Source organism: Chinchilla lanigera, unplaced genomic scaffold, assembly GCF_000276665.1.
Source record: "Chinchilla lanigera isolate Chin_1 unplaced genomic scaffold, ChiLan1.0 scaffold00010, whole genome shotgun sequence".
NCBI lineage: Eukaryota > Metazoa > Chordata > Mammalia > Rodentia > Chinchillidae > Chinchilla > Chinchilla lanigera.
Window position 1 is genome coordinate 30456492 of NW_004955411.1, and position 26632 is coordinate 30483123.

General features: G+C 34.5%; 1 protein-coding gene across 1 annotated transcript in view; it reads left to right on the forward strand.

The window, feature by feature from the left end:
- The window catches only part of Lin28b (lin-28 homolog B (C. elegans)), a 118471-nt gene that overhangs the window by 75284 nt on the left and 16555 nt on the right, over positions 1 to 26632 (forward strand). Inside the window, exons 4-5 of the mRNA XM_013510789.1 lie at positions 2962 to 3146; positions 5012 to 5083. Coding sequence (XP_013366243.1) covers positions 2962 to 3146; positions 5012 to 5083 — 257 coding nt within the window. The remainder of the gene's footprint in view (positions 1 to 2961; positions 3147 to 5011; positions 5084 to 26632) is intronic.

Consider the following 26632-nt stretch of genomic DNA (forward strand, 5'->3'; position numbering starts at 1 on the left):
TTTGTTTTGGAAACAAAGTGCATGAACAACATGAGAGCTATAATTAATACTGCTTTTCCTTTGTTCTCTTAATTTCAGTCCTTGAGTTATGCTGTGCTTCATCTGAATTAAAAGAAATAAGTTGCACTTTCTTGAGTGGGAAGGGAGAAAAAAATTAAAGCAGAAGAACTACTTATAATGAGTAAAAATAAGATACCTCAGAATTGTTATGACAGCATTAAAAATGATTTGTTATTTGTTATGTTACTTTAAAGAGCACAGGTAGTTGTGATATTTTTCTACCACATACCATCAAATAGTAGAAATGTCCAGTTGGAATTCAGCATGAAGGATTTCACTCTGGCAGGTGACCTGTGCTAGAAACAGGTTAATAACTGCATTTTTGTTGCAGCATTTTTATTCATTTCATCTAATAATTTAGTTCTTTATAATTGCAGTACTCCCCTTTATCTGTGAGGTATACATTCCAAGATCCCCAGTGGATGCCTGAAGCCCAGGAACTCAAAGGGACGACACTATGTACAAAATCCTATATATACTGTATTTTTTCCTTTAAAGTATACATTCAGCACCTTTTCTGTCTTCACTAAAAACACTTACTATGCCCTGTGACTTTAACTTCTGCACATTGGAGGCACAGTCGCAAAACTGGAATGAATTCATTTTCCTTCTAATTTCATGCATAGAAAATTTGTTCTAACCATAGATCTTAGAAACCTCAGTTTATAATTGTTTTCTTTCCTTGGTAAATCTAAAATTTTTACCTTTTTGCTTAATTACTTTACAGCTTCTCTTTGGCATATCTGAACTGCCAGCATCACTAATCTTTCCTTTGGGGCCACTATTAAGTAAAATAAGGGTTCCCTGAGCACAAACATATTCCAAGTTGATCTGATAATCAAGAGGGCTTGTAAGTGGGAAGGTAGTGTATATAGAATGGATACACAATGTGAAGGTACAATTCGTGTCATGAGCAGAATGGAATGGGATGGCTGGAGATTTCATTACACTACTCTAAATGTTGTCAATTCAAAACTTATACACTGTTCATTTCTAGATTTTCCTATTTAATCTTTTCTGACCACAGTTGGCCTCAGGTAATTCAATCCCTGGTATGCAAAACTGGATAAGGAGTACAACTATTTTTAGCTGCTGTGTTTTTTGTTAGTTAAAAAAAAAAAGTACCTGTGGTAGGCTGATTTATACAGAAAAGAGGTTTATTTAGTTTTCAGTTCAGAGGTTGAAATTCCAAGATCCACTGGTGGGTGAGATGGTGGGTTAAGCCTTTGTATTAGCCTCTGGTGAAGGTCCAGGGGCTGATGAAGGCACATACAAAAGGAAGAGACATCATAAAACAGGAAGCTGATAGACACTGTGTCCCACAGTCCATTCCAAGGCACGTGAATGATTCACCTAAAGAACTACCGCTGGGCCTTACCTCTTTAACAGTTCTGCATGTTTCCCAATACCACCACCTTGCGACTGAGCTTCCAACACATAAACCCTTGGGGGGACAAACCATATCTAAGCCATAGCAGATGCCTTTGGAATCTTGGACTGGGGAGGGATGAAGACTTTCTGGAAGTGTTTCCGTAAGTACTCTAGTCATTTGTATTTATAAAGAAGGGGCTCTGGGATCAATTAAATCAGGGAATCGCTGGGTTAAACACAATTAAACAGGAGTTTTATTATAATGGCAGAGTGGTGGGGGAAGACATTTCTGAAACTAATATGCTAATTTGCATGGTCCAAGGAATAAAAAACCATGGCATTTCACCAACTAACTTGATCACGAAATGGTGTTTTCATGGAGACTTTTTCAGATCTACTGTTACTCAGAATTCATACTGCTTGACAAGAAAAGCTAGATATTTATAAATCTCTCCTTAAAAACTTCCATTACAATGGGAAGAGATAGTTAAAAAGATAAACAGAAGAGAAATTAAATGGTTCATTAAAAGCTATATATGAGCTGCTTATTGAAAGAACTAGGCCTGAACTAAGATCTGCCACGTTGTGATTCCTTCCTTTTCACCCCAAAAGGTCAAAAAATCTGTATAAACTGCATGCTAGTCACAAGGGAGTTTGAAGAAGTAAATCAATGATTTAATTATTCTTAGGATTTTCAATCAGCACATTCACTTTGAGGAACAAAATAGGATTGAAAAAGCCAGTAAACATTTGTAATTGAAGTTACAGTTTTGTAATTGGGGATTTTTTTCAAACAGTAAATCATCTTTCAAATTATAAAAATCAATTTTCTTTCACATCATGCAAAAGGTACACTATATAGAAAAGTTCCTCACCTTTCCAGAAGGTCTTGAGAAAATCAACCTATGATTTCATGTCTCATTCCAGACACTGTGTCTTTGGAAGCAGACATGAATGTTTTTAAAACTTCACATAGATGGCACTGTGGTAGACACCTTATTTTTTAATCTTAATTTCTTATAGTACTTAGCAGTACTATATGTTTGTCTTCTCATATCAACGCATATAGATCTGAAAGAACCTAAATAACTTAATAATGTTGTATGGATAATTTATATAATCCGGGAGATTAAATGGGCATTGTTTTACCAAACAAAGCTGTGGTATGTTTTTTTTGAACCTTTGTGTGAATTTATCTATAATAGAATTGTTGAAGTAGAATTGTTGGGTCAGAGAATATGCACATTTAAATTTTTTGCAGAAAAAGTGTTTTCTCTTTAAAATAAAAGAAAGTGTTTTAAATGTTGCCAAATTGCCTTTGAAAAATAGTACTAATATATTCTCCCTCTGCCATCATTATAATTGAAAGATTAAAATGATACGAATTTCACAGAACTTAAAAAAAGACTATACTTTTGTAATGGGTAATAAAATATCTTGCTTTGTTAATCCTAAAATTATAAAGATAATTTATAAAGCATTGATAATCATGATCTCTTTCTCTCCTCATCCCTCCCCAACTCTTTATAGAGCAAACTATTCATGGAAGGATTTAGAAGCCTGAAAGAAGGAGAACCAGTGGAATTCACATTTAAAAAATCTTCCAAAGGCCTTGAATCGATACGGGTAACAGGACCTGGTGGGACCCCCTGTTTAGGAAGTGAAAGAAGACCCAAAGGGAAGACACTACAAAAAAGAAAACCAAAGGGAGATAGGTAATCATTTTACTTGGATCAATCTATCTATCTGTTTGTCTATCAGTCAATCAATCAATATATGCCCTGGAGAGTGAACGTCAGGGGTGTTTTGCCACTGAGCTAAATCCCCATCCCTTTTAATTTTGAGACAGGGTTTCACAGATTTACCCAGTCTGGCCACAAACTTGCAGTCCTCCTTCCTCAGTTCCCAGAGTAGCTGGGATTACAGACGTGTACACCACAGGGCCTGGCTCATTTAGGCGTTTATTGTATTTGGAAAAGATTTCTGAAAATGTCTTTATATAAATTTCCACTGTATGAATATACCAAAATTTAACTTAAATCAACAGTGCTGTTTTAATTAGTATTTAGACTATTTTCAGTATTTTAAATTTAATAGTAACACTTTTGTGTGAATTCTTACATGTACATTTTAAAAAAGTCATCTTACTGCATTCTGAGGATAAATACTTACTAGTGAATATATTCTATTAAAAAAATAAGCACTTTAAATTTTTGGTGCCTATTTCCATACTGCTGTCCAAAACAATTAGGGCAAAAATACAATCCTTAAAACTGAAATAGCTCATTGTATGCTGTCAATTACTTAATTTTTTCTAATTATATAACTTAAGAGATAAAGCTCATTGTTTTCCTTTGTATCCTTTGATTACATTAGAGGTTGAATATATTTTTATATATTAGTTCCATTTTCATTTATTTGTTGTTGATTTGTATATTTAGAATAGGAAACTTTGGTCTCAACAAATTAGAGTATTTTAGTTTGTGAAATATTTTAGTTTAAATGATAGTAGCTTTTAAAAAGTTTTGAGTTTTTTTTTTTTTTTTTTTTTTGGTTTTTCTCCGGTACCAGGAACCGAACTCACAACCTTGTGCTTGCCAGGCAGGCGCTTTGCCGCTGAGCTAAATCCCCAGCCCAAAGTTTTGAGTTTTTATAGAAACAAGTGTTTTATTCTCTGCATAATAGAATGTGACTTTGCTTTCTGGCTTTTCAAATTATGAAGCTACAAATACACTATAAGAAGCCACAGGTGCTGCTCAGTTGTAGAGCAGGTACTGGTACTTAGCATATGTGAGACCTGGGTTCAGCCCCAAAATATAGACTAAAACATAAAATTTGTTAATCTATCTTTTTAATTATGGCTTCCCATTGTAATGGAATTTTTAAAGTGGATTATAAATATTTAGCTTTTTTTTTCAAAATGCTAGCTTGCTATTATTACAGCATTTATTGCCTTGTCCCTATCTTTCCCACTGATTTGAAAGCTATCAAGTGAGAAAACAAACTCTGTTTCCATGTATATTTTTAGGAGCTCATTTTGTACAAAAGAAAGTCTATGAACATCTGTGAAAGTTTAACGTTGTACTTGCCTGTTAAAAGTTTTATACTCCCAGAGAGAGATATAATAGTAATAATACATACATACATATATACATACAAGTAAAGTAACACAAAATAAAGCACTCCTTTATTTTTCTGTGTTTTTAGATTAAATGTTTAGCAGTATAATCCCAGAATGTTTTATATGTTTTCTAGTTTGGAATCAGTAGGAAGGAGAATGGTGCAGGCTGAAAGTTGAAGCATAAGGTTGCAGGACATTCCTTTAAATAGGATTTTTGTTAATCTTTGTAAGAACTTTGATTCTGGAGAAAATGGGAAGTTTTGGGAAACTTTTAGGTTAAACATCTAATTTACGTGTCATCTTAATAGTTGCGATTATAACATAATTTGAAGAGGCAGCTTTGGAAGCCGAGAAATCACTAAGGAGGCATTTTCAATGCTATGGGAAAAGACATGGTGGTGGTTTGGACTGGGGTGTAGCTGTAGAAGTGGTGAGCGAAAATTCCAATATGTTTTGAAGGTGGAGACGGCAGGATTTACTGATGGATCAGAAGTGGACTGTGAGAGAAGAAGAGTCCAGGATGACTCCAAGGTTTGTTTGCCCTGGGCAACAGGAAAGATGGAGGGACTGCTTACCAAGATGGGGAAGGCGACAGAATGAACAATAAATAAAAAGAATGGTTTTTTACATATTTACTTAGAGATACATACTGAACATCCAAGTAGAGATATTGATTAGGCAGATGGATGCATGATATGCGTGATTCTAGAGCTGAATATAAAAATTCAGCAATTATCAGAGAATAGATGATATCTGTAGCCACAATACTAAATGAGATCACCATCAAAGCAAGTAAACATAGCACAAAAAAGATGACTGAACTCTGGTACCTTCTAGTGTTGTGGAGGAAGAATAGCCAAAGCCCCTAAGAGGAGTGGGATCAGAGGGAAATCAAGAAGGGATTTTGTTTTGCAAGGTAAGGAAAGAAAGAAATTCTGGGAGCGGGTATAGGGGTGCTCAGTGGTCCTGGTGGCGAAATGATGTGAAGTAAGATGATCACTGATGAGCCACTTTGCAACACAGAAGTCATTAGTGAAGTTGACAGAAACAGGTTTGGAGGACTGGGGGAGTGAAAGCCCTACATGAATTGTGTTGAACAGAGAATGAAAGGAGAGAAATTAGAGTTGCGCGTGTAGACAGTTTTTTATTTTGCTGTAAATACGAATGAAAAATGAACCAGTAGCTAAGGAAAAGTTATGCCATGTTTATGTGTTGACAGGGCAGGGTCTAGTAGAAAGATTAAGCATGTAAGAGAGGACAGTTGCTGGAGTGAGTGAAAGGACTGAGATTTAAAGCACAACTGGAAGACCTGATTGTAAATATAGATGGTTTATTCTTGAAAGTGAGGCAAGGCACAGAATATGGGCACAGACCCAGGTGAGAAGGTAGATAGGAAGCTGGGATAAGGTGAGATTTGCGATTTTATACTGTTTCCTCAATGAAGTGTGAAGCTGTCAGTCATCTAGTGAGAGCAGTACAAAAGAAGGTTTAAAGATTTAATAAGAAAAGAGAAATGAAACAGGAAAACAGAAGAAATAACACATCATGGAAAGAGGAAAAAATTGTAGGGCATACCAGTGACCCTCTTAAGATTAGTGGGCATGAATTTAAAATATAATCAGTCAATATGGTTGTATGTTTTCTCCAGCCATTGTTGACGTCATGGTCACAGATGTGAAATAAGCACAGCTGTGATAACTATGGATTTATCCCTAGTTGAGAATGGCAGAGGAGAGAAGCAGGATGCTGGAGACGAAGGGAGCAGTTATAATGATGGTAGAGAGGCTATAACTAGGTGCGGAGTCCAGATTCTGAAAAGGTGTTGTATAGGTTGCAGTGAGTTCAAAGAATTCTTGTAACTGGGATACAAGAAGGAGTGATCAGGCAAGACAAAAGGTGCTGGTGGTCAGAGGTGAATAACCGCTCTCACTGCTGACCTTATTGTATATCTAATTGTGTTTCAAGCTTTCACACATTTGGTACCTAATTATTTCTAACTTTCTATTAAGTTTGGAATGTCCATAATCTTTGTCACTAGGATTAGCAACTCTAGTTTTTCATGTGCCACTTTTTACAAGATGATATCAACACAGCCTACCATTAAAATTCAAATAAGCATGGAGACTTAATTAAAAGCTGAAAGAATGAGAAAACAAGATTTGACCATGTGATACCAAAAATGGGTCTTTCTCAGTTGATAGCTGAATAATTACCAAGGTAATGATTTGATCCCTAAAGGTTTAAAACACTTCAAAGATTTTGATAACAGTTCTGCTCTCTTACGTGGAAGATTAACCATGTTTACTTCCTCAAACAGTTTTAGCAATGAGAATAAAGTTATGCTTTAAACTTGAATTCATGTTTATTAGCATAATTATGTAAAGTAGCCTGAAAATCTTACAAAATATTATGAATTCTATAATTATTTCCATTTGCTTTTTTCCCTTATATTTTTTCATGAATGTATATTTTATTGTACTTCAGAGAATCAACTTGGAATAATTTGTTATGCTGTTTTTTTCTAGTAGTGTCTGTGATTATTTTTATTATTTCCTTCATTTTATTTTTACTTTTTATTTTTTTATTATGGATTAAACCCAGACTCTTCACACCAAACTATATCTCCAGCCTTCTTATTTTTTATAAATTTTGAAATAGAGTTTCACTAAGTTGGCCAAGTAGAACTCAAACTTGTGATTCTCCTGCCTGAGGCTCCATTGTGCTAGAATTACAGGCATGAGCCACTGTGACTCACAATTAGGAACATTTTTGTGGAATGTTTTTATGTTTGTTTTTTGGGTTTTTTGTTTTTTGTTTTTTGTTTTTTTGTCTTTTTGAGACAGGGTCTCACTATGGAGTTCCAGCTGGCCTTGAGCTCACTTTATAGCCCAGGCTGGTCTCGAACTCACAATAGTCCTCCTGCCTCAGCCTCCCGAGTGCTGGGATTACTGGCAAGGCACCACCTTGGCCGGCCAAAACTCTCAATCTTGCAGTTGGACTCTTTTTTTTTTTTTTTTTTTTTTTGGTACCAGGAATTGTGGGATGGTTTTTAAGTATGTTACAGATGCGATAGCATTTTATTACCTCTAATCCTTGTAAACGTAAGTGTAACAGCTTTCCCAGTAGCATTGAATATTCTGATCATACTAAAAGTTTCCCATTTGTCAAAAAACTTCTCTTTTTCTACTACATTTTTCAAACCACAATCCACTTAAAGAGTATACCTTTCAGTTAGTTTTATGTCTTAAGTCTCTTATAATCTTGAACAGTACCTCCCTGCAGAACTTATCCTTTTGGTAAATAATTCCATGGCATTAATTTGTGGAAGAGATTAGGCCAGTCTTGAAGAATATACCATAAACTGGATTAATTCCAGTGTCTCTAAATTTGTTTCTCTTACTTCTGCATTGCATATAAATTGAAAAGTATTGTGCTAAAAATATTTGAACTTGAATTTAACAAATTCCTTTCTATCTTTAAATTTATAGTGGATATAAGGGTTAAAAAAATAAGTTAAAAAAAAACTTGGATGAATAGTTTTAAAAAAACTAGGATGAATCCAGATCATAATAGGAGTTTGTCTAATACTTCCATATAATTAGATTAAGGTTATTCATCATTATCAAGAATATTATGGAAGTGATACCATGTTCTTATTGTATCCTGTCAGATGGCATACAATTTTGATCTTTTTCATTACTGATGATGATTCTTTTCTTTTAATGAAGTAGGATAAGCTATTAGTACAAATGAGACAAATTAGCACATATTGCAATATTTTTAAAACACAAAATAGGTAATTTGCAGGAGTATTTGAACTCCCAGCTTCTATGTATCTCTTTTTTGCTGTGTGTGTGTGTGTGTGTGTGCGCACATGTGCATGTGGTTTCTCATATAAGAGGAATGGTGTGATATTTGAGTTTGTGTGTCTGACTTATTTCATTTAACATTACGTGCTCAAATTATGTCCATTATCTTGGAATGCCTCAAGTTTATTTGTTCGGCAATGTAGTTAGTACTCCATTGTGTATAAATATCACATTTTCTTTATCCTTTTATTTGTAGATGGATATACATGCTATTTCCAAGATCTTGCTGTTATAAATTATGCAGCTATAAACATGAGTATGGATGTCTTCCTGTAATATGGTGATTTTAACTCTTTTGGAGAGATAACTAGAAAGAGGATACATGGATCAAATGAAAATTTCTATTTAGTTTTTTGAGGAATCTCCTCACTGATTTCCAGAATAATTGTACTAGTTTATGTTCTGACCAACAATGTAGTACAATTCCTTTTTCCCCACATCCTTGCCAGCATTTCTTGTTAGATTTTTGAATGATGGCCATTCTTTCTGGGGTAGGATGGTATCTCAGTGTAGTTTTAATTTGCATTTCTGTTATGACCAGTGATAATGAACATTTGTCATATATCTATTGGCCTTTTGTACTTTTGGGAGAAGTTTCTCTTCCTTCCATTTACTCATTTTTTCATTTCAGTCTTTTCTTTTGGGGTCTAATTATTTTGAGTTCTTTATATATTCTTGTTGTTTATCCTCTGACTGTGGGATAGCTGGTAAAAGTTTTTTCCCATCCTGTAGATTGTCTCTTCACTCTTGGTTGTTTCCTTTGTTGGGTAGAGCTTTTTAATTTTATGTGATCCCATTTGTTGATTCTCAGTATTATTTCTTGTGCCATCGGAGTTCTGTTGAGAAAGTCCTTGCCTGTGCCTGTTGACTCCGTCAAGTTAACTTTATGTCCTTTTGACAGGTTCTTATAATTTTTTGAATATTTACTTATTAGGATAAGATACTTTTATATTCACTCACATCCTATAAAATGTAATAGTACAGACATACTTTGCTACTGAACTGTTTAGAAACCTGTTGAATTTGGTACTTGATGAGTTTCGATGAGAAAATTTTGAGCTAGTGCTTGTCATTTGTTTGCTACATAAAGCACAAGCTAGAACTTGTCATGTTTATTGCCTTGCGAATGCTTTTTTTTCCTGGTAAAACAGTTTGGTTTTGGTAGTCATTATATTGGTACTTGTATACCTCCTGGAACCAATTACACTGAATACTAAGATTATCAATGTAATAACAATCAAATAATTGATTTGGTCTGCTGAAATACTGGTAAGCTAGAGTTCTGGTTAGTTTCTATTACATTTCTGTGTGTTTTGTTTGCTTGGAATGTAGTTTTTATTTTAAAAATTGTGATAAAACTGACCTTTTTCTTTTGATGTAGTTTTATTAATTTTGACACATGCATATCTCTGTAGTCACCACCATAAACCATTTAAAACAGTCTGTCACCCTCAAACAAACAAACAAAAACCCTCTTACTATCTTTTATTTCTCTTCTCATCTGTAACTTTTGGTAACCACTAACTTGTCCTTTCTCAGTATAATCTCTTTTTGTGAATGGCATATAGGTGGTTTCATATAGTGTATAACCTTTTTAAGCTGGCTTTTTCACTTGGCATAATGCATTTAAAATTCATTCATACTTCTGAATATTTCAATAGCTCATTCTTTTTATTGCTGAGTATTCCATTTGAGTGTTTTCCATTTGTGGCAGCTATAAACAGGATAGCTATAAAAATTTGTATATAAATTTGTTTTGGCATAAACTTTTGTTTTTATATTTAAAGTGGAATTGCCGGACAATATGACCATTTAACTTTGTAAGAAATTGCCAAATTGTGTTCCATAGTGATTGTACTATTTTGTATGCCAATCAGCAATGTTAGAATTTCACTTGCTATGCATCTTTGTGAAATAGCATTTGGTACGGTCACTATTTTTAAAATTTTAACCATTCTAATGAGTGTGTAGTGACCTCTCATAGTTTTAATTTTCTTTTCCTTAATGGCTACTGATACTTTTTCTGTCATCATTGTATCATCCTTGGTGAAATGTCAGTTTGTGTTTTTGCCATTTTTTTACTGGACTGTTTTTTTTATTGTTGCACTTAGAGAGTTCTTCATATATATTGTGGATATCAGACTTTTGCCAGATGTATGTTCTTATCAGTAATTTTCTTCCAGTGTGTGGCTTGTTTTTCTCACCTTTTAAATATGGCTTACATAGCAGAGATAGTTAATTTTGATAAACACAATTTCTGTCTTTTACTTGGTGATATACTTGAGAACTCTTTGCTTAACCCCAGGTTACAAAGATTTTCTTCCATATTTTCTCTAGTAGTTTTATAGTTTTATATTTATATCAGTGATATTTTAGAGTTAGGTTTTTTTACAAGTTGTGAGGTTTAGGTCAAAGTTCGTTTTTACATTTGAATAGTATGAATTGTTCCAAAACCATTTGTTGAAAAGAGTATCTCCTTTGTTCTACAGTGTTTTTAGATTAGAAATTAGACATGATTTCTGTCATGTCAGATTGAAAAATAGAAACTAAAGTTTTTATTACATGCAATCATCACTTGAATTTATTTGGTCAGTTATAATATTTATATGTAAGGTAGAGGTATATTTGAGAAGAATAATATCTTTATGTGAAAATATAAAATAATTTTGAAGATTGTACCTTAAATGTGATTGCTTTTTAAATGTCTTAAAATGCTGCTGAATTTAATGTCCATTTACCAATTACTCGTTAAACAGATAAATATTATATTTTATTTTAAATCTTCCACATTTGAAAAGTTTTAAGATTTCTGATGTAATAATTTTAGATTTATCATTTGGTTTTTCTTATGATTACTTTCAAAAGAGGATGAAGATTTAGTGGCCGTATTGAGCTTTCTTTACAATAAAATGGAGATTATTAAAGATTAGAAAGGCTTATTTTTTTCTTAAAAAATACTAGCATCTATTTGGTATCTTTTCTCTTTAAAAAAATACAATTTACTGTGATGAAAAAGGCAGTAATTTACAACAGTTAAATTGGAAGCAGGGGAATTTCACTTGCTACTGTTAATTTTTAGTATTTATATAAAATAACCATGTTAGCCTATAATATGGAATTAAAGATTTGAGGTAATAAAATGTTAGTTTGTAACAACAAATATTTTAAATGTAACAGCAAATATTTAAGAAGACGTAGTAAAATAACATCTGGGAATTTACACAGATTAGATGATTGCAATCTTTAATATGTGAATAAAATATATTCAACGTTTAAAAACATTTGAAATGCCTGTATGTGGGTGTACACATATAGCTTAGGGTTTTTGTTTTGTTTTGTTCATGGTTTATCTTTTTACCTCCTTTCTAATTATATTTTTTCCCTAGGGTAGTGAGCATCTTCTTTGTTCTCCTTAACCTTCCACATCTTTTGACCCAACCACACACTCCAAGAAGTGCTATTCATAATAATGTAAGCTCTTTTTTTCAACATTGCTGACTTGAGATTTTTAAAACTAACTTAGAAAAGAATGCCAGTGTTCTACTTTCCTTTCATTTGTTGAAATATGTAATTTGCATAACTTCATTAACATAAGAGTTAAGCAAAGTGGTAAGGCGTTTTGATATTACTATTGGTGTGGAAGGGTTGGAAGTTCCTTTCCTTTGATCATGCTGGGCTTGTTAATTTATCATTTTAAAGATACTTTTTATTTATTCTTAAAAACTGATTGTGAAATCTGACACTTCTTATAGTCCAGTATTAAAATAGTACATATGACATGCTTACCATTTATGGTCAAAGAGAACAAGATGAACATAAACAGAAAGTAATGATATGATGTCTGATTTTAGTCTCAGCTGTGAAGAATTCTTTCCTTTTTAAAAAGCAAGTAGAGATGTGTAACAAAGCTATTTTTGCAAGGTCATAATTTTGTGGGTTCAAATTTTTTAAATTTGCAAGAACGTTTTAGAATCCATGGGTTTTTATTTTGGGGGTTCAAGAAAATCTAAACTTTTATTGAAGGGCTATATATTTTGCTTATTAAAACATAAAATATTTACTTACTGTTTTCATTCACCCTTAGAGCCAGTGAGCTCAAAATTAACTTGGGTAATCCTGTCCCCCAGCTACACCTCTTTAGCAGTCTAACCTTTCCCACTCATTATCTCAGTGATGTAATGTGAAGTATTCTGGTGATTTACACTTAACAAATGTATTTTTATGAATCTCCATAGTATTCCTAAAAATAGGAAACTGTACTTAGTTTTTTATGCTGTTTAATTAAGGAATATCTGTTCTGCTTTAAAAGTTCTTTCACATTTATTATTACGTACCCTAGAATTTGTTACTCTATAAGTTCTTCTATGTTTATCTTGGAACCTGTTTTCAGAAGAAAAATTAAAATATTCTTAAGTTGCTAAAGATGTTTGAAAAATGTAAATCACCAAATTCCAATATATAACTGTTTCACCCTGATACTTGTATGATTAGATTTAGGAATTTGCTGTTTAGTGGGTTCCTATTGTGGCAGAAAAATCTTTCAGGCATGAATTGATAGTCCAGATCCTTTGAGTCTGTCTATTCTGACCTATGACCCCTATTCTTACAAGGTCAACATCTGAGGGCAGGAGATTAAGGCAGTTTAAAGACTGGAGTGGTAAATGGAATGGAAAAATTAGCCAGCACATTTTGGGTGCAAAACATCAAAGTCATCAAATAGTTTGCTTATTTTAAACCTGGCTTATTGGTATAACAAGCTAATTTTACTGTTTGTTGGAATCAGAAGAATTTAATAACCATAATTCGCTTCAAGATACTATTTATGTAACAATACAATTTAACTTTAATAGAAATTAAGTTCATACAGCTTACCCTTAAAATAACAGGAAATGCAAAAATACTTCATCACTGTATCAATACATTTCAATCTTGTGTCTAGGGAAATAATTAATTTAAATTGGGAAGACCATTCTTAGCTTTTACTATGAAATATTTAGATTTATCAATAATGTAGAATAAAATATATGTATCAGTCTTAGCTCAGTTTATAGTGACTGAGGATTTATCAGTATTTATATACTGTTGATGTTTAAGAAAAAATATTTTAAAAGTAGATGTAGGAAACAGAAGCAGCTAAATTCATCCAATCAAGCAGTTTGTCCTTTTTTCTCCAGAGACTTTGTTCTTTTATATTTTTCATCTTAAAATGTTCCTTTATATCTTTTAATTATATGCTTTTCAGTGTAATTCCAAAATACACATCAGTAGCTAGCTATTCCTTCTCAGTTCCTATGTGTTGGGCCCTGGTAAGAAATTCTCTATAACCCTTTATTTTACTTTTGTTTGTATCCTGAACAGCTGTGAATTTGCATCTTTTGCTTCCTGCTAATGACTAGCAAAGGCTGGAGTTGAATAACTGAACTGTTGCATCCATGTTTTCATTCATCTTGTACTGACTAAGGAAATTAGTAAAATCAATAGAATACCCAGTTCTCCTAATTCTTCTGCATTTTTTATTCTATTCCAATTTTTTCTTATTATAGACCTAATTTTAGGGTGGTTTTCCAAATCCTTTCTTCTTGTGATTATTTGGCCAGAGATCTCTTAATGAGGCAATTATAGCTGTTTCCTTCATTCACATTATCTTAGCACATGCTCTCCCTGCTGTGACCTCTGTTCAGACCAAGCAGACAATGTGCTGCTCTCATCACCCTCTGCCAGACATTGTGTGGCGCTCAACTTCATTTTGGCACTGCATAGGTCTCTTAAGAGGCCTGATGGGAATGGTCAGAAGCCAAGTGGCAAATAATCAGAATTTTAGGTTGATTTTCCCAATTGCTGTTTTATTCTAGTAAATAGTAAAATAACACCTTGGGTTAGGAGAGTTCTAGAAGCAACTCTGATAACATTACAAGCAGAAAATATGGATTCAAGAAGTGATATTACCAAGTTTAGACTATAGCCTCAGTGAAAATGAGATCAAACATCTACTGTATGGTTTCATTACAAGAGTATTGTGAGAATTGGGTAATATTTCAAAACTCTGGGGTCATTTCAAAAGGAAATCAATTTAGTCTCTAATATTAAGTATGTATGTCTTTAAGTGAACATTATGACATTATTCATTACAAATTTGTTGGTTTTAAACATAAATTCTGATATTTCTCATAAAATTGTTAACAGCCTGTAGTCTCCATTAAGGAGGGACAAAGCAACTTTATTCTGATAAAGCTGAAGGGACTATGGAAGGTTTTTCCACATTTATGTTGGAATTTCAACTTTTGAAGTTTGGTTAAGATAAACAGATTAAGAGCAAGGGTTCAACCTGTTCTATGAGAGATTTTAATTTGTGTTGGTATAGTAGTAGGATTGCTGTATTTATATATATTAATTTATATGATGTATAAATTATCTGATTATACTTCTCTGTAAAAAAACAGTAATTAAGTGATCCAGGTTACTTCTTTGCAGAATCATATTTATAATGAAGAAATTGTCATATAAAGTAATTTTAATATATAATGATCACACAATGTAGGGCTTTTTGAAAATAGCTTTGAATGTAAGCAGGGAACAAGTATTAAATTCAAAAAATCTTAAAAGGGAAAAGATTATCTTTTCTTAAAGATCATCTAGAATAAATTAAGGAAGAATTCAAGATTTTTGGTTTCTAAAATGCTTTTAATCTTACTTGTTACATGATTATTTTAAACTATGGTTAATAAGAAGTGAAGTCAAATCTTTACCCCATGTGGGGGAAGCAGAGCTTTGATTTGTGGATGGGGTTATAGAAAATACACAGCATCTCTAGAAATGGAAAAAAGAGATGCACCTAATACCAATCTATCCAAATATATACTTTCTATTACATAAAATGAGATCAAATTATATGTACCATACGTTACTGGCGCTCTCTTCTTTTCAGTTGGAAACCTGAATACAAATTTAAAGCTCTGTTTTCCAAGAATTTCATACGAAGGCCAGCTGAACTTCATAACTCTCTTTATTACTATATAAAGTAGAATATGCTCATCTTTCAAAGACTTAACTTGCCTTATAGCTAAATCTGAACCAGAAATTCCATGTACTGGCTACCTCCTCACTGGCTATTCTGTGCTGCCACAAATAAAAAGCTCCATGGATAGCAATTTTTTTAAAAAAACAGGGCCATTGTATGGAACTACTATTAACCCAGTTTCTACTTTTTCTACTTGGCTGATTCCAAACTCTGTTCTTTGATTTCAGTGTTTGATCTTAGTCCCCTCAGTTTCATTAGCCCATTTAAGAGTTCCCTCTTGGGTTTATCAACATTATCCTGGGGGTGCTACCAATGCAGTAAGACAAGGAAAAGATAAAAGATATAAGAATTGAAAAAGAAGAAACCCTATGCTTTGTTATTCAAAAATAAGAAACGCAAATTATAAATAGCAAAAAAAAAGATATTAGGAAGCAGGGAGATGGATCTTTCTCAAATGGGAAGGAAATCAAGCGAGGGAGGGAGGGGGAGACAGGATGATAGAGGAAGTAAGTTGTGTTGCGCACGCGTACTAGCTCCACACAGGGATGTAAACGTGCACTGCAAACACAGACTAATAGGAAAGAAGTGAAAAAAAAAAATAATAATGTGGTTTTATATCTGAGGTTATCCACAAATTATTAGAATATTTGGAATGAACAAAAGAATTTAACAAGATCGCTGGCTATAATAAGCTTGACACACAAATAGCGCTAAGAATAATTTAGTATCAGGAATGTAGGAACTGTCCTATACCCCAAAAACTTGTAATTAGAAACTTTTGTTTCAGAAGAGTTTATTTGAGGGTTGAGAGGCACATAGGTCAGAGCATATGCTTAATATGTGTGAGGTTCTGGGTTCAATCTGTAGCACCATAAGAAAGAAGATTAGAAGGGTCATTTTGCAATTGGAATGTAAACTGTAATGTGCTACACCTAGAGATAAATCTGACAAAAATATGGAGAATTTTTATGAAGAAAATGACCAACTTGTATGTATTAGATACAGAATGAGGTCTAAACAAATAGGGAAGAGTATTTTGTTAATGAATAAGACTCAGGGTTTTTTTGAGGGGGTGTTGAGGGGTGGTACCTGGGATTGAACCTCGGGCCTGATGCATTCTAACCAAGGGCTGTACCATTGAGCACCACCCTCAGCCTGAGACTCATATTTTAAAGAAGTAATTCTCCATAAGTTAATCTATAAATTCAGTGTAATTCCATTGAAATTCCAATAAGATAAACCCTATATGTGTATGTAATAAGTTGACTTACTGAAAGGCAAATAGACTTGTGAAAAAGAGAATAGAGTGTAAATCCATAGATATCTTGGTATATGATAGAAATGGCGTTTCAGATTTTGGAAAATGAACCACTGAGAACATCTGAGTAATGAGGGAAATCACAAGAAAAGCCCCTGGAAACACCTGCCTCTGGCAACAGCCTCTGAATTCTCAGAGAATGGTTGGTGGCAGGCTGCTGCTGATCAGGAGAGCCAGTAGTTGCGAAGACAAGGTAGACACAGAGTGCCAAAGAGCACCTGGGACCTGCTGGGTGTGAGTGAGTCTGTTACTATGTCTCACTATGAGAACTACCAGTGGTCCATGAGCAGAATAATAGTTTCTGCTTCAGTTTTGCCTCTCAAGTCTTGGACAGGTTTTCCTTAACCTGGAAGCACCCACAGAAAGGCAATATAGGTGCTAGCCTTAATTAAATGGGCATAAAATAGTCCAGCACCAAATGTTCTGAAGTTTGAGGGCCACTAGCTCAAAAAGTGAAAATGAATATTGAGTCAAGGAATTAAAGTAGTTCAGGTACATCTGAATTTTAACACTCAATCCCAGTGTCAAGAGGGACATAATTCTCAGAAATTCCACCCAAAGCCCCAGATTGATTTTACTGATCTAGCCAAGAGTGCAGCACTCTTATTGATTAGACATGAACCATTTGCCCACCTGTGCTAGGTAAGCTCCATCCAGACCAGAAAAATTAAAAGTAGAGCAGTGAGGACCCTCCAAAAGAAAGTCAAAGTACCATTATGAGAAGAGACACTGCGTAGGGGAGGCAAAAACAGCTGATATACATGAAAACTGCTATTTAAAGTGGCCAGTCTACAAACAGTTACCAGACAGGGAACTTGTGCCTTAGTTTAAGTCAGCACACCATTTCCTTCATTGAAAGATCTTGCCATAGAAAGTATCGCTGTCCTGAATAGTCATTTCTTCACATGTATAGAAATTGCATTTGTTTATATGTTTCTTCTTTACATCTTCCTTTTCTCCTTCTAGAAATATGGTTATTCAACAGTTGTCACTCTTAAACTGATCTTTAAATTTTCCTAAGAAAATACTTAGGAATAAAGTTTAATAAGGAGATATACAGGACCTAATAGAAGAAAACTAAAATTATACAGTACTGAGATAACTTTGAAGAAAACTTGAGTGAATCTAAACACACATATAAAGCCTGTCCTGAGGTATGTTATCTCTGTGTATATGTGTATCCTATAGAAGATGGGATGTTTTCTTTTGTTTTATTCTTAAGTACTTTTTAAAAATAGAACTAATTTTATGCCATAATTTATAATCATTATACTAATTTATTGATTTTAATAAGTTTTGAGTGCATTTATGGTTTTCAAGGTTTGAAATTTATTTTATCTACCAGTAATAAAAATTTGACATCCTCTGTTCTATTCTTGGTATATTTGGGGGGGGCATGTTTGTTTGAGATAGTCTCACATTGTATCCCTGGCTGGCCTTGAACTCACCATGATCCTACGTCAACCTCCCAAGTGCTGGGATTACAGGTGTTCTCACCATGTCCAGCTGGTATATCCAACTTTATCATTCATTTTTCTTCCATTTTGTTTCTGCTTTTGTTGATGTAAATTTTTTCTCATTTCTTTCTGTTATCTCTCAAATTCATCAACATTTGTTACTTCATATAAGAAAAAACTATTGTATTTCCCTTTTCTCAGCATTTGCTGTTGAACCCCTTGTATTGATTTGTGCAACTTTCTTTTTAAGTCAGTAATTTTTATATATTACGTTTAGTATATGTTTTAGGACTCCTTGCATTTTTATAGTTTGTCCTACCTTCTACCAATTGTTTTGATTTTAGTATTTCATAATACCGTTTCGTACTTAGAAAGCAAATCTGCCTTTGTTAGTGTTTTAAGATATTCTTTGAGCTATTTTCATTTATTTCTTTAGATGAATTTTTTAAAAAAAATCAATTTGAGGGGCTGGGGATTTAGCTCAGTGGCAAAAGCGCCTGCCTGGCAAGCGCAAGGTCGTGAGCTCGGTTCCCGGTACCGGAGAAAAACAAAAAACAAAATAAAACAAAAAAAATCAATTTGTCAGGTATTCTTATTACTCAAATAATTTCATTGGTATTATAGGAATTAAAATTATTTTATCCACTAAGTATCGGTGGTTTGGGAGTCTGTTTTACAGTTTTTAAATCTGAGGTACAATACTATGAATAGAAATTTTAATTTCTATGATGAAGACATAAATCTAATCCTAGCAGATAAACTATACTTTATATAGTTTTATTTAAGTTTTATGCTCTAAACATTGAACTTGTATAGTCAATAGAAATTATCTAAATAGTAACATGTTACTGTTTCTGCATCCTCTGATGCTTAGTATCTACATCTGTGTAATAAGCAAAGTAGCCAATGAAGGGTTTGGGGGAAGGGAGTGACATGTTTTGTTTTGCAATGATCAGTCTGGTTGCTGTGTGGAAAATACAGTATTGGTCAGACATGAATAAAAGTAGACTTTAATGAAAAGCAAAATAAAAGATAATAGGAAGTAGGGAGATGGAGCTTTCTCAAAGGAAGGAGAATTAAGAGACAGAGGGAGGGAAAGAACAGGGGATAAAAGAATTAAGATGTGCTGTGTACATGTACCAACCCCACACAAGGAAGGGAAACAGGTAACACACACGTGTTCTGACAAGAAATATATATTTCAATAAAGAATCAAAGTAGAGAGACCAGTGTGGAGGCTAGAGAGAAACAATAATGACTTGGACCCTGGTATGGAAAGTAATTGTCAGAGCCTGGACATGTTTTAAAAGAGCTAACAAGAATTGCTAATAGATTGGGTGTGGGGTGTGACTGGAAGAGAGGAGTCAGGGTGACTTGTACTTTCTAATGTGAGCCATAATGCAGGGTAAAGAATGTTGCAGTTTACTAAGATAAAGATGGGAGCTACCAGAGTTGGCGACAGTACTCCGGATGTGGTAAGAGCTACCTGTAGAGCAGGGATGTCAAATAGGCATTGAAGTGATTCATTCTGAAGTTAAAGTACGAGTAGGTGGTGGAGATAGAAATTTGAAGCCCAGCAGTGTACTGACAGTACTGAAAGCCTCTTGAGGATGAAGGAGTACATTGTGAGGATCAAGGACTGAAAAACATTTAGAAGTCAAGATTAGAAGTTACAGCTGAGGAGCACACTGAGAGGAGGGAAAACCAGGAGAGTAGTTCCCTGCAAGTCAGGTGGAGACTGTCTCCAGGACAGAGTGGTCTGCCACTGCTGAGAAGGTAAGGCTAGGTCAGACGCACAGTTTGGCAGGATGGAGGGTCTGGTACTTGAGCAAGGCCGGTGTTCCTAGTGCTTGTCAGTGAGAGACACTAAATGACTACTCCTTTATAGCAAAAGAAAAGTCACCTTAGTATTCATTTTATATACATACTGTGTAGTATTTATGTCCTTAATTTGGGGAGGAAAAAAAGAGAAACTGAAATTGAAATACAGAATATTTAAAAGACGGTTAAGACTTCCAAAGATTCTCCCCACCAAGACAGTCCCTATCTCTCAGATGTTTGGTGTTAATATTTTCAAATAACTCACATAAAAATATATAACATTTCATTAAGAAACAGCCATTTTAGGTCTAGCTCATAATAACTATGTCTTTAATATATGTTTAATTACAAAAGCAGCATAAAGCCACTTAAGAAAAATATAGCAATACGTAGAGAAATGTATTTAAAGTTTTTTGTTACATTTTTCCCTCCTTTTTTTGAGATAGTCTCATTGTGTTGCCCAGACTGCCTTTAGCCTCTTTGTGCTCAAGTAGTCCTCCTGCCTCAGCCTCCTAAGTACTTGGAAACTACAGGTGTGCACTTCCATGCTAAACATTCTTCTTTATAATTTTTTATTTATTAATCTAAGATTCTGGATAAATAATACTTCCATGTGGATAATCTTCATAATGTATAAGGACACACAGTGAAAGCTTCTGCCACCCGTATTCATTTTCATCCTCCCGGAGTTTCACAGCTCTTCTTTCTTTTTTATTATTACCAAGATTTTTAACCTATATATATATGTTGATCATAAATGATTTTTTTCATAAAGAGGAGTATACTGTAACATACTGTTTGACCCCTTTCCTTTTTTTTCAGTTTATTTTATAAATGATCTCTTGGTACTATGGAGATAATATATGAGCATTATATACAACTTAAAAATCGACAAATCAAAAAAGAAGAAAGTCATATACTTTGTTTTACAACAGAAATTTATTTTTCCACAATTCTAGAAAGTACAAGCTCAAGAATAAGGTGTGGGCAGGTTTGGTTTCTCCGCGGTCTCTCTCCTTGGCTTTCAGGCTGCTGTCTTGCTTGTCTACACATGCATCTTCCTCACTGTGCCTGCAACCCTGGTGTCCCATCCTCTTCTTGTAAGGACATTAATCATTTTGCATTAGAGGTTTACTTTTAGGACCTTATTTAACATAATCACCTCTTCAAATACCTATCTCCAAATCTATTAGTGGCTCGGGCTCAGCATATAAATTTGGGATAGGAAGCACAATTTAGCCTGTAACACTTGACACCATTTCTTACATTTTTAGTCTTTTTATATCCTGCTGTCCCATATGCTTCATATAAACAATGTATACCTAATTTTGTACTTTTAAAATCTTAGCCTCATAGCCTATAAACTGAAACATGTATTCTATATACATCTACAGTTGTATTTAATATATTTTACCACAAGATTTTTCCTGTCTATTCACCTTACGTTTTTCTTTTGCCTTTTCATTTTTCTGAATATAAACCTGAATATACAGGTATAGTTTGTCTTTTGTGATAAGTTTTCCAGGCTGGCCTCAAACTCACGATGATTCTCCTGCCTCAGCCTCTTGAATGCGTGGATTATAGGCTTGCACCATCATGCCTGGACTTTATTCCTGTTCTTAAAAGAGTTCCAGCCAATCATGGTGGCATACATATATAATCCCAGCTACATGGGAAGCTGAGGCAGGAGGATCACTTAAGCCCAGAAGTTCTAGGCCAGCCTGGGCACCATAGTGAGACCCTGTTTTAAAAAAAAAGTTTCATGGTGCATGCCCCCTCTTTGCTTAACAAGTGTTTGTCAACATTTTGAAGATATTGTGCTGACTCTTGGTTTTATTACAGTTATAATATCTGCTATCAGTGTAATTGATGTTTCTTTGCAGATGATCTTTACTGTCTAGCTGCTTGTAAGATCTTATTTCAGTTCTCTGCAGTTTTCAGACATTATGTGTAGTTACACATTTATTCTACTTTCTATATGTAATACTCTCTGGCTTTATGTTCAAGTCCTTAATCCTCCCTGGAAAGTCTGCAGACCTTATCTGTTGAAATGCTGCCTTTCTTTCATTCACTTTATCCTCTTCTACATATGCATGTGTTCACATACATTTGCATGTACATATGATGTAACTTAAACATTTTCACTTTGTCCTCAGTATTTCCTAATCCAACGATTTTGAAACTTTTTAGAGACTGAGTGTCCAAACTGCAACCCAGAACACACTTTTGATCACACAATGCTAACATTGCAATTAAACCTGAATACTGAAGTTTTAGTTTAGAAAAACAATCCATACACTAACAACTTTTGTCTTAAAAGAAAAAAACAATAACAGCTTTCAAGAATACAAAGAACTTTTTATTGAAAGATGGAAGTTTGCATTAGGTGTGCTTTTGCACAATTAATGTGATCTTTGCTGTTGTGTACATGCAGATAATTTGTCAGACCTTCAGTTCGAGGCCAGCCTGGGCGACATAGTGAGTGCATTTAACTGGCATAAGCGGGAAAGACCAAGTTCTTCAAATTTAGTTTTATGTAGAGAAGTCATAAAATACAGGATTGTCTCCATCTTACAGAAACTGAAAACTGTTACTAAAATTCTCTTTTGCAAGTGCTACAATGCTAGAAAATTCCTTGCAGATTTCTTAATGGCTTCTAGAACTGTCTGCAAATGTAGAATTTTCTAAATGTATTTTTAGGTTCTGAAAATATTTCAGCTGCCCACTTTCAAGGTCTCTTTCAAAAACCTGTAATTTTCTCTCTAATGTTTTTATATCACAAAACATCCTTTCTGCTGTTTTCTCTGCACCTTGTGGATTTTTTTTGTTCAGTACATTGAAGTGTAGCGTAAAATCTGTGAAAAACATGATGTAGTTAAGGCAGACCATCTCAGTGAGCTGTGGATATTCCTGCCCTTTTCATCTATAAACAGGCTGATTTCATCAAAGCAGGCTACACATCTTTCCAGGACCCATCCTTTCCTCAGCCACAGGACATTAAGTCAACCATTGTACCATGCCTGAACCTCATCAAGAAGTGTTTGAAACTGTTGAAAATTAAGAGCATGAGCCATGATGTAATTCACCATTTTTGTGACATCTTTGGAGATATTATATGATTTTTTTGCTGCTTTCCTTGGCATAATGAAATACGGTGAAACTGAATTAGTGGCTCTTTTGGTTCTTTAACAAAAAACTATATGAAACCAGATGTTGTCCCAACTGTGCAAGGTGCTCTGTCGTTAGTAATTGAAAGCACTTTTTCTGGTATGTCTTGTGACAAAAAAGCCTCCATTGCAGCATTGTAGATATCTATCCTTTGTATTTTTCTAGGCAGAGACACCAGCTTCACCAGCTCTTCTCTCATGATGCCACCAACAGCATAGTGCTAAATTACTGCAACCCTTGCATGATTACTTGTATCTGTGCTTTCATCCAAGCACATGGGATATCAGGCTGCTTTTTGTGTGAGCTGCTGATTAACATCACCTGCCATGTGCATGACTTGATCTTTACAGAGATATGTTGCATAATTTTATCTTTGGGAAACTGTGAAAAAGGAAATTACTCCCAGACAACATGGCCATTTGAATAAAAATCTCCATCAGAGAAGGGCTTACTATGTTTTACTACTGAAATTTGAAAGCTGATAGCTGTCAGATGATCTGTTTTAGAAAGATAGTTGCAAAAACTAAGACACTGGGGATGATAGTTCCTCAAGAAACTCTTTCCTTTCAGTTTTGCTAAGTTCAGGAACACTTTTGTGGTTGGTGTCTAAGCTTTTTTTTTGTATTGTTTTGTTTTGTTTTCCCAGTACCTGCAATCGAACTCACGACCTTGTGCTTGTCAGGCAGCAGCTGTGCCGCTGAGCTAAATCCCCAGCCCCTGTGGTTGGTGTCAAAGTGCTATGTGACACTGGATATGCAACACACAATACTTTCACAACACAGAATAGACAACACTTTCCCACTGCACTCTGTCACTCCAAAGGACTCTGTCCAGTTCTCTTAGAATGACCTTCCACTATTGTTTTTTAGTTTAGCTTTTTTTATTATAGTCATTTTTTGGTGTTCAAGATTTGGGGTCTACAAAAACACAAAATTAAAAATTGAAGCAATTAAATTTCAATTAAAAATTGAAGCACCCAGTGCAAATCTTTCATTATGCCAAAAATAGCTAACACTATTAATTAACACTAAAGAATTGGATATTTACTGAATCAACAGTCTACAGCAGTGGTTCTCAGTGGGGCTTCCTCTTGAATTTGTGGACCACCAGCACAAGGGGGCAATATTCACTGACCACCAGTGCAAGGGGGCAATATTAAACTTTTGGCGTGCTCTGAAAATGGCATCTGAGTGTATTTCCTACCTTGTGGGAAATACCTTCTGCTAAAATCACAGCCAGTCCAAGCAAATATATTTATCCTTGCTGTTGTTTTCATAGGTTCTTTACAAACTGCACATTTAAATATGTCAGGGGGCCATCACATTAAAACAATCTCAGTCTGTTCATTAGAATGTCTCTTTGTTAAATCTGAGATGTTAAATTTCACTTTGTTATAAAAGAACTGAAAGCTAAAACCGCATGTTAATAAAAACAAATGTATTTGAACTCATAGCCAATCTTGGCAACACACTGACCAACCATGCAAAAGCTGGGTCACGGCTAATGGGTCATGGCTTGTGACATCATTACCCAGCACTGCTACATCTTCCAAGCGTGCACATGGCCCCAATGTGAGCAGTTATCTGGTGCTCAGCTGCTGAGGCGACCTGGCTCACGTGCCAACAGAGAGGGCCCTGCATGCCTGCTATCGCACACACGCCATAGGTTTGCCACCACTGTCCTCACCATTTTTTATTTTTCTAATCTTCTAATCAGTCTACTGTGTTCCTTGAAGTTTCTTCAAGTGTATTTCCCAGTTTACTAAGCTTACCTGTCATGGTGTCTAAGTTACTGAGTTTTAAATATCAACAGTATCATATTTATATCTAGTGGTTCTCTTGAATTTATATACTTTCAAATGTGCCTGGTTATTTTTCTGAGTCTTTTATTGATATTTCATTTCATACCTTTTTTTTTAAGAGACAGGATCTCATGCAGTTCAAGGCTGGCCTTGAGCTTGCGCTGATCCTTGTGCCTCAGCCTCCCGAGTGCTGGGATCACAGGCATGTGCCGCCATACCCATCATTTCTTATTTCTTTAAAAAAAATTTCATCTTTAGAATTTTATACTCTGTTTTTGATAATCCCTATATCCTTGTATGTCTAAAGCCAAGTTTGGTGTTTGTGCTGTTTCTCTCTCATAGTGGGTTATTTCTTACTGTTTCATGATCTTTGATGAGATCATACATATTTCTTATTATATGAGCAGTATCTCTTATTGTTTCATGATCTTACTGTATGAACAATAAGAACAATATTTCCTTGATGAGATTATACATATTTGACTTTAATCTGTGAAAGTAGAGCAGGTTTGAATTGGGAAAGCTTTCCTTTAGAGGAGCCATGTTTACTTCTGTCTTTAGTTCCTTAGCACTTCCCTGCCTTTAACTCATTTCAATGATCCGAGCCTCAGTGTGTGTGCAAGTTCTGGTGCTGCTGACCCGTGACTGTGTAGTCACCTGTGGTTGCACTGGTATGAGTGTTGCTTTCAGGCAAGCTCTACGTTTTTTGTCTGGTTACACATCACTGCTCCTGCCTCTGGTTAGACCTGGCTCTTCTGGGCTTTGGCTTTTTCTATTTGCAACAGCATATTTCTCCAGTTTTTCAGTAAGCCTGGCAGTGTGTGAAAAAGTAGGGTTTATTCAGGTATTCTTTAGAGAAACTTTTTGGCCATTCTCTTAGAAACAGAAATTATTGATGTTCCTGTCAGCTGTTTGTGGTCATTTGATGAGTTTTGATAGCATGGACACCTTTTTAAAAAATATTTGTAGTACTGGGGATTAAACCCAGGGCCGTTGTCCTAAGCTGTATCCCCAGCCCCGTTTTTATTTTTTGAGGCAAGGTCACACTAAGTTGCTCAGGCTGGGCTTGCACTTGTGATTCTGCTGGCTCAGCATCCTTGAGTGCAGGACTGTGGGCCGGTACCACTGTGTCTAGCTAGAATACACACCCAGTTTTCAAATACCCCAACATATGTGGTATTTGAATATTTCCATTATCCCTTGAATATTTTTTGCATTTTTTTTTTATTTTAAAGAAAAAGAAACAACAAAAAATTCAAAATTCCAAAGCAGTATAAGAGGCTAACAATAATTAACATATTGAGTATTGTTATCTTTAGTTACTCAGAGTATGAGATATCAGCATTTAATTGCCTAGACAATATTAGCAAAACCTATCTTTTGAATGAACTGAGAGAAATTAGTAGTATAACTATTTTATCTATCATATATATATATATATTTTTTTTTTTTTTTTTTACTTTTTCTTTTTCCTTCCTTCTTTTTTCCATTCCCCCAAACCAGTTTCTCTTTCCTTTTGAAGTTTCTTCCCATTTTACAATATCTGTTGTGCATTTTGGATCTTATCAGTTTCTCATACTAGGGAGACAATGTGATGTTTACACATGTGAGTCTGGTTTATTTCACTT